The 10,149-nt window shown below is 33.1% G+C and overlaps 2 protein-coding genes across 2 annotated transcripts; both read left to right on the top strand.

The window, feature by feature from the left end:
- Window positions 1–4,683: 4,683 nt before the first annotated feature.
- Window positions 4,684–6,898, top strand: LOC138347564 (uncharacterized). Its single transcript, XM_069295860.1, has 7 exons — window positions 4,684–4,873; window positions 4,957–5,219; window positions 5,314–5,728; window positions 5,836–6,104; window positions 6,155–6,502; window positions 6,585–6,731; window positions 6,803–6,898. Exons 1-7 carry the CDS (start codon window positions 4,684–4,686, stop codon window positions 6,896–6,898), a joined length of 1,728 nt encoding a protein of 575 aa, XP_069151961.1.
- Window positions 6,899–6,975: 77 nt separating this feature from the next.
- Window positions 6,976–9,879, top strand: LOC138347563 (uncharacterized). The gene is made up of 7 exons (XM_069295859.1): window positions 6,976–7,353; window positions 7,461–7,718; window positions 7,955–8,140; window positions 8,207–8,452; window positions 8,656–8,853; window positions 9,091–9,404; window positions 9,507–9,879. Exons 1-7 carry the CDS (start codon window positions 6,976–6,978, stop codon window positions 9,877–9,879), a joined length of 1,953 nt encoding a protein of 650 aa, XP_069151960.1.
- The last annotated feature ends 270 nt before the right edge of the window (window positions 9,880–10,149 follow it).

Here is a 10,149-nt window from a genome sequence, read left to right as displayed (position 1 = left end):
AGCTAGTCCATGCCGGAAGTTCAAGGCATCATGACTTGAAGAAGAAGATCCAGTCCAAGCTAGAAGCGTTAGCTCACCCTGAATTTCTGATGTAGTAAGACTGGCTTGAATTACTGTTGAGTCGAAGATGACGACACGTTTGCTACACTCCACAAATAAATAAGAAGAAAACAATAAAAGTAGGGGTCAGTACAAAACACGGGTACTGAGTAGATATCATCGGTCAACTCAAAATAGAGAACAGTATATATCAAGTAATATCATAAATCAACTATAAAACTCAACATGTAGTAACAACAAGGACTATAATCATCAATAACTACCATCAAGTTCATCCATGAGGGCTCAAGCCTCAATACCATACTCGTTTGGGAATTAAGTTTATTAGATTGAGTATATTAATATCTTTCAAGATTCTTTATCTTTATCCCCCTCATGTCGGTACGTGACACTCCGATCCTCATATACTATCCTGGTATCGGAACGTGGCACCCGATCCATATTCTATCCTGGTGTCGGAACGTGACACTCTGATCCTCATATTCTATCCTGGTACCGGAACGTGGCACCAGATCCCCTAATCTCACTACTTTCACTCATCAAGCCTTCTTTTATACCAAGGCATCATCATTAACAAAGTAGATTAGGGTTTCTTTTCAAGATTTGGGATTCAATAGCTTCATCATGCTCATTTATTCATAATTACATAATCACATCATTCATGCAAACATACAATTAAGCATATAGAAGGGTTTACAATACTACTAACACATATCATTCACTATTAAGAATGTACTACGAATAGCATGAAAACCATAACCTACCTCCACCAAAGAGTTGAATCAAGCAAGAATTTTCCCAAAGCTTCGTTTCTCCCTTCTCGTTCGATTCTCTCTCTCTCTCTCTCTTGTTCTTTCTATTTTCTATATTCAAACCCTCTTTCTTTTACCCTAATTAGTATATAATTAAGAATAAAAGATGGCAATAATACCCCACTAATTAACTTAGGGTTACCTCTTTTAACCCCTCAAGAATTTTAGTTATTAATATAACCCCACGAAATCTATAATTAAGGAAAGAATAGTCCAAAAACGTCCCTTAAAACTTCACCAGAAATCCGACTCTGCCTGGGATTTGCGCAACCTGTGGCGGGCCGTCGTACCTGCGACGTTTCGTCCTGCAGGTCGTCGCAAAGTTTAGAGAATGAATTTTCACTGAATTCTTCGTGACGGTCCGTCCTGCCTTTCCGTCAAGAAGTTCACAGAGTCAATTTTCAGTACCCAATTTCAGATTTTTTAAGTGTTTTGAAACGAGACCCTGCGACGGTCCGTCGTGCCCATGACGGATCGTCGTTTGGTCCGTCGCCTCAGCCTGTTTTTCCAGAATTGAAGTTTGTTGCTCAAAACGACTAAACAGGTCGTTACATCTCTTCATTAACTTTACACTCTCATATATGAGTATGTTTTGGTAGCATTTACTTAGGATCATTTGATATCTCTCTAATCTTTAATATTATCCATTTATCATATTTTCACCTCATTCATTAACTTTAAAACATTTTCTCTTTATAATTACTCACCCCTTCACATGAATGCTCATATAATCATATGCTAATGCACATGGCCATTGAGTGTGTTTCACACTCTTACTTAACCCTTCTAGGGTTACATCAATTTATCACATACATATTAGGCTCACTTACTTTTGAATGTATGCTAGACTTATGAGTCCACACATACAAGCCATGGGGCTTCATTCATACTTTGTCTTAACTGATTCATGTTTACCCAAGATTATGTGCTACAAGACTTATGCATCTTGTAGATATGCCAAGATATTGATTTTGATCTTTACAGGAAGCATTCATCAAATATTTTCGAACGTATGACTTAATTGTCAATACAAAATTTGGTAATTGAACCCGATTTCGAATCCCTTGAACAACACTTAACGTTATTTTAAACATTATAATGATATTTTTCAAATTTGGGGGACCCTAGTTCGATCCCCATAAACCCCATAATTTTTTCATTCTATTTCTCATCTCCTTTTTTGTTTAAGTCAAGGATGTTGTGGGATCATTCACCCACAAGCTCATTATATTTGTTTTAATTTATATCTTCACTTTCTTACCTATCAAGGAGGTTGTGGGTTCAATCCCAACTCTCAACATTCATTTTCTCCTTTATTTTTCTCCGAACACTATCATCCATTCAAGAGGTTTTGGGTTCAATCCCCACTCTCCACAGTTATGTTTCTCATTTATTTTTCTACTAACTCTCTCTTCTATACAAGAGGTTGTGTTGTCAATCCCCACTCTCCACATTTATTTTCTACTTTATTTTTCTCCTAACTCTCTTATCTATTCAAGAGTTTGTGTGTTCAATTCCAAGTCTCTAGATTTATTTTTCTCCTTTATTTTTCTCCTAACTCTCTCTTCTATTCAAGAGGTTGTGGGTTCAATCCCCACTTACGACATTTATTTTTCTCCTTTATGCGTCGAAGAGGTTGTGGGTTTGAACCCCACACGCATCACGTGATTTTCTTTCATTTTCCCTCTAATTTTTCACTTGAACTTTATCCAATTATGAATCCCCCTTACCACATTTTATTATTTAATTTTTATACCTTGTATATTATGAGGTCTTTGGTTCAATCCCCATTGACCTCAAGCATTAAAAAATATTTTTTTGGCACTTCACTTTTTACAGTAAGCTGCAAAAAAAATTATTTCAAGAATGCTGGAAACTTTAAATTGTTAGATTTAGGATAAATTTTCATGTAACATCTAGTGCATCATTTGGTAAGTTTTCATGGTTACTTTTCAAGATTAGTTTCAATCAAGAATTTTTATTTAATTAAGCAACCTTGAACTTACGTGAACATCACATTTTAAACATTTTCATACACTTAAAATGCAACAATTTAATCATGCCAAATTTCATGTTGTTAGCCGAGACTATATCAAATTACATACGTGCACTTACAAGTTAACAAATCAAACATTTTCAGAAACACTTCTTTAAGTTCTATATACTTCTTAATACACATTCAAACACGTAATCACTACCAGCCCTAAAATAATCTAGCAGAATTCATACCAATGCATACTTTAAATCATTCAAAGACCTAATGACATGGGCATGAACTTTATGTTTTCTTTTCATTTTGTTCACTTGTTTTACAGAAGTTGAGCGTCTAAATATGGTGAGAGTAGAGAGAAACGTGAGACTGAGTTAGCTCAGGATTTGGAGATTAGGTGAAGACTTAGTCAAACTAGGACTCCTCATATTTTACTTATTTTATTATTAAAAATATGATTTTCCTTTACTTAAATCAGCAAATTAGATATTAATTTATTTAATATATTCACTAAATAAAATTAAATCATATAAAATATTTCTTCCTCCAAGGCTCAAACCCGGGTGGAGTAAGATTTTTCTTAAAGGGTCAATGTCAGCCACCTCTACCACAATTGTGCCTTAACCATATCAATTAATTAAGTTATTAATTAGGGTAATTACAATACTACCCTTGTCCTTGAAAAAAACATTTACCCCTAGAACCTCCAAACTTAAGATTACCCCTTTTAAGTAAGATTAAGACTCATCCGGGTAAATCATCATATTCGGGTGCCCTACATGGCTGGACCCTACCTTTCATAGATCAACGAACTTACCAAGTTAGTTATCTTGGCTGTTGTAGAGGTTTAGTGGTCTAGTTCTATGTGCATCAATTTGTGTGAACCCGGTCTAATCATTGGCATTCTAGATACATTAAGCATTACTTAGCATAGTCATTTTATGGTTGCTACATCTAACATGCCCAATATTACTCAATATTTGTCATTGGGATGTTTATGCACTCCAATACATAGTCTTAAAACCTAATAGACTCTTCACTAGATAAGTACATTTTATGGAATGTTACAGCAAGTCCCCTCTGTAAACATTAGTTTAGTGATCACACCAACATGCCTTTATACCTCTATTAGGGTATATTGGGTCATATCGATGGGGTGTATACATCGGACTCGACATTAAGCTTATGTAGTTATATTATAGATTATTAGTAGCTCCCACAGATCAGTTAGATTCAACTACATTTTCCATTTATCAATATATCTACTATTCAGTTTGAGCATGTTACAAATAGGTCATTGCATTGAATGATCTCAGTATTGAAAATCTATATCATGTTGATATTATATACTGTCTTTTGTGCTTGTTCAGATATGTATTATTTCATCTTTACTCTATCCTACATTCTAAGTACCTTCAAGTACTGCAGCATACGTGCGCTACATCTTCTCGTGATGTAGGTTAAGATTCTCATCATCTAAATCGGTCTTAGAATGATTTCCATCTCAAGTTCAACATATTAACTGGCGAGCCCTCATTTTCCGAGGAACATAATCATGGTTCATTTTCAATATTCAGTTATTTAGTTTCTATTTTTGCTAGACCCAGTTGGGGCCTATCCCATCATTTTAGTCAGTTAGACACTAATTTTAAACATAGATAGTTTCAACTTAGTGTTTACTTAATAACTTCTTTGTATTAAAATCATTGTTTCAAATATCTTCGTTATAGAATATGGGTGTTCTCCATTTTTTAAGTTTAAATGATGACTTAGGTTCTACATTCAATTAATTATCTTTAGTATGTTTATTATCATGAAAGTATGGTTATCTTGGGATCACTTTTGGGTCTTTGTTCCACGTTCGCGTCTCAGGGTAACGCGGGGAATGATAATGTTGATGTTGACGTTTATATTAATGTGATTTTTATGTTGACATTGATATTGACTTTGATGCTGATGCTGACATTTGTGTTCACTGCTCGTTTACATTGTTATTCACATTCACGTTCAAGTATATTATTCATAATGATGTTAATGTTGACATTCACGTTGACATTTACATTGACATTCACATTTATGTTTACATTCACGTAGATGTTCACATTTGCATTGATGTTGACATTGATATTCAAGTTCACACGGACGTTAACATTAACGTTGACGCTGACGTTTACATTGTCATTACTGTTAACATTCACCTCGACGTTCATAATAATGATCATATTTACGTTGACATTAACATTTACATCGATATTCATGTTGACATTGATGTTCACATTGACGTTTATGTTCACGTTGATTTTTACATTCATGTTTACATCGACATTGTCGATCATATTTTTTACAACCATGTTGAGGTTTATGTTAACGCTAATATTCATGTTTACACTGACATTTACCTTGACATTTTTGTTGATATTGACATTTACATTTATGTTGATATGTACGTAGATTGACATTTATGTTTATGTTGACGTTCACATTGAAGTTCATATTGATGTTCACGTGAATGATGGTGTTTACATTGACGTTGATCTTCACATTGACGTATATATTAAGGTTCATGTTGATGGTCACATGGACATTCATGTTCACGTTGATGTTAACATTGACGTTGATGTTGATGTTCATATTAACATTAACGTTTACGTTAATGCTAATATTTACATTTTCATTGATGCTAACATTGACATTAGCATTCATGTTCACGTTGATATTGACGTTGAAATTGATGTTGACATTGACGTTGACATTAATGTTCACATTAACTTTCAAGTTGACGTTCATGTTGATGTTTACATTTACATTCATGTTGACGTTCACATAGACGTTCAGAGTTACATTAACAGTGATGTTTACATTCACGGTCACATTGACGTTTAAGTTCAAGTGCATGTTCACGTTCATATTGACATTGACATTTATATTGATATTCACATTTCATTCATGTTCACATTCACATTAATGTTGAAGTTCACGTTGACGATGATGTTGACATTTATATTGATGTTCATGTTGAAAATTATGTTAATATTGACGTTGATGTTGACGTTCATATTGATGTTAACATTGACATTGACTTTCACATTAACATTCAAATTGACATTTATGTTGGTGTTCATGTTTACACTGTCATTGATGTTGATTTTGACGTTGGCATTGGCATTGATATTGATGTTTACATTGACGTGGTCATTGTTGTTAACATTTATGATGATGTGGACATTGACATTAACGATAAGGTCTACAAATTGACTCTGACGTGCTCATTTACATTGATGTTAATGTTCAGATTTATGTTAAGATTCATTATGATGTTGACGTTGACATTTACATTCATGTTGACATTTACATTCACGTAAAGGTTGACATTTCAATAAACATTCACGTTAATTTTGACATTCACACTACCCTTGACATTCACACTAACGTTTACGTTGACGTTCATGCTAAAATTTATCTTTACATTGACATTCTGGTTTACATTGATATAGAAGTTGAAATTCTAATTGACGTTAAGATTGACGACGACGTTCACACTAACGTTGACATTTACTTTAATGTTCATCTTGATATTCACGTTTATATTGATGCTGATGTTCATATTGACTATTATATTGATGTTCATGTTGACATTGATGTTCACATTGACCTTTATATTTACGTTGATTTTTCACGTACACATTAACATTGACGTTGATGATCATATTTGCATTTACCAGCATGTTGAGTTTTATGTTCACGTTGATGTTCATGTTGACTTTGATGTTCATGATGACATTGATATTTTTGCTGAGGTTGATATTGATATCAACGTTGACATTGAGGTTGACGTTGACTGTGAGTTGACATTAAAGTTGACGTTTACGGTTACATTAACGTTGATATTAACATTGTCATTGACATTTATGTTGACATTGATGTTAATATTGGTTTTGAGGTTGACATTGAACTTGATGTTTACATTGATGTTGAGGTTTACATTGACCTTTATAATGACGTTGCCATTGATGTTCAATTTTCACATTTATGTTGATATTGACATTTATGTTTATATTTATATGTACGTTGATTGACATTTATGTCTATGTTGACGTTCACATTAATGTGTACATGAATGATGGTGTTCACATTGACTTTGATGTTCATATTGATGTATATATTAATGTTCAAGTTGATGGTCACATGGACATTCACGTTCACGTCGATGTTAACATTGAAGTTGATGTTTATATTAAAATTGACGTTTACGTTCATCCTAATATTTACATTTTTGTTGATGCTGACATTGACACTAGCATTCCTGTTCACGTTGATATTGAAGTTGAAATTGATGTTTACATTGACGTTGACGTTCATGTTCACATAAACTTTCATGTTAACATTGACGTTCATGTTTACATTGAAATTCATGTTGACGATCACATAGACGTTCAATGTTACATTCACAGTGATGTTCACATTCACGGTCACCTTGAAGTTTACGTTCAAGTGCATGTTCATGTTCTTATTGACATTGACATTTATATTGATATTCATGTTTCATTCATGTTCACATTCACATTAATGTTGACGTTCACGTTGACGATGATGTTGAGGTTTACATTGACGTTCATGTTGACGTTCATGTTGAAATCTATTTTAATTTTGACGTTGACATTGACGTTCATATTGATGTTAACATTTACATTGACTTTCACATTAACGTTCTAGTTGACATTTACGTTGATGTTCATGTTGACGTTGTTATTGATTTTTATTTTGATGCTGGCATTAACATTGATATTTATGTTGACATTGACGTCGACATTGTCGTTAACATTTATGATGATGTGGATATTGACATTAACAATAAGGTCGACCAGTTGACGTTGACGTGCTCAATTACATTGACGTTCACGTTCACATTTCTGTTAACATTTATTATGATGTTGACATTGATATTGACATTCGTGTTGATATTTAAATTCACGTAATGGTTGACATTTTAATTGACTTTCACGTTAACTTTGACATCCACATTACACTTGGCATTCACACAAACGTTTATGTTGACGTTCATGCTAATATTTATCTTTACATTGACATTCAGGTTTATATTATTATAGACGTTGACATTCACATTGGCATTAACATTGACGACAACGTTCACACTAACGGTTACATTTACGTTAATGTTCATCTTGATATTCACATTTATATTTTCGTTGGCGTTCACATTGACTTTTATATTGACGTTCATGTTGACATTGATGTTCGCATTGACCTTTATATTTACGTTGGTTTTGAATGAAAAATTAACATTGACGTTGATGATCATATTTGCATTTACCTGCATGTTGAGTTTTATGTTGACGTTTATGTTGACGTTGATGTTGACGTTCATGATGACATTGTTATTTTTGCTCACATTGATATTGATATCAACATTGACATTGATGTTGATGTTGACTATGAGTTGACTTTAAAAGTTGAAGTTTACGGTTACAATAACGTTGATGTTAACATTGCCATTGACATTTACGTTGACATTGATGTTAATATTGGTGTTGACGTTGACTTTGAAGTTGATGTTTACATTGATATTGACGTTTGCATTGACCTTTATATTGACGTTGCCATTGATTTTCAATTTTAACATTTATGTTCATATTGACATTTATGTTTATTTTCATATGTACATTGATTGATATTTCTATCTATGTTAACATTCACACCGAAGTTCATATTGATGTTCACGAGAATGATGGCGTTCACATTTATGTTGATATTCACATTGACCTATATATTAAGGATCACGTGGATGGTCACATGGACATTAACGTTCACGTTGATGTTAACATTGACGTTGATGTTTATTTTCATATTAACATTGATGTTAACGTTCATGTGAATATTTACATTTTCATTGATGCTGACATTGACACTAGCATTCATGTTCACGTTGATATTGACGTTGAAATTGATGTTGACATTGACGTTGACGTTCATGTTCACATTGCTTTCATGTCGACGTTGACGTTAATGTTTACATTGACATTGTTGTTGACATTTACATAGACGTTCACAGTTACATTCATAGTGATTTTCAATTCATGGTCACATTGACGTTTATGTTCAAGTGCACGTTCACGTTCATAATTACATTGACATTTATATTGATATTCACGTTTCATTCATGTTCACATTCACATTAATGTTGACGTTCTTGTTGATGATGATGTTGAGGTTTACATTGACGTTCATGTTGACGTTCTCGTTGACGATGATGTTGAGGTTTACATTGACATTCATGTTAAAATTTATGTTAATATTGACGTTGATGTTGACGTTTATATTGATGTTAACATTGACATTGACTTTCACATTAACGTTCAAGTAGACATTTACTTTGATGTTCATGTTGATCTTGTCATTGATGTTTATTTTGGCGTTGGCATTGACATTGATATTGATGTTGACGTTGACGTGGACATTGTCGTTAACATTTATGATGATGAGGACATTGACATTAACAATAAGGTCGACCAGTTGACGTTGACGTGCTCATTTACATTGATGTTCACATTCACATTTATATTAACATGCATTATGATGTTGACGTTGACATTATCATTCATGTTGACATTTACATTCACGTAAAGGTTTACATTTGAAATTGACATTCACGTTAACTTAGACATTCACATTACCCTTGACGTTCGCATTAATGTTTACGTTGACGGTCATGCTAACATTTATATTTACATTGACATTCAGGTTTTCATTGATATAGACGTTGACATTAACATTGACGTTAACATTGACGACGACGTTCACACAAACGTTAAAATTTATGTTAATGTTCATCTTGATATTCACGTTTACATTACTGTTGATGTTAACATTGCCATTGACATTTATGTTGACATTTATGTTAATGTTGGTGTTGATGTTGACTTTGAAGTTGATGTTTACATTGACGTTGACGTTTACATTGACCTTTATATTGACGTTGCCATTGATGTTCAATTTTAACATATATGTTCATATTGACATTTATGTTTATGTTCATATGTACGTTGATTGATATTTATGTCTATGTTGACGTTCACATTGATGTTCATATTAATGTTCACGAGAATGATGGCGTTCACATTGATGTTGATGTTCACATTGACGTATATATTAAGGTTCACGTTGATGGTCACATGGACATTAACATTCACGTGGATGTTAACATTGACGTTGATGTTAATGTTCATATTAACATTGACGTTTACGTTCATGCTAATATTTACGTTTTTG

This window comes from Solanum lycopersicum, chromosome 3 (assembly GCF_036512215.1).
Source record: "Solanum lycopersicum chromosome 3, SLM_r2.1".
Taxonomy (NCBI): domain Eukaryota; kingdom Viridiplantae; phylum Streptophyta; class Magnoliopsida; order Solanales; family Solanaceae; genus Solanum; species Solanum lycopersicum.
The sequence above is the reverse complement of the archived record's forward strand: the minus strand, read 5'-3'. Positions and strand labels throughout refer to the sequence as shown.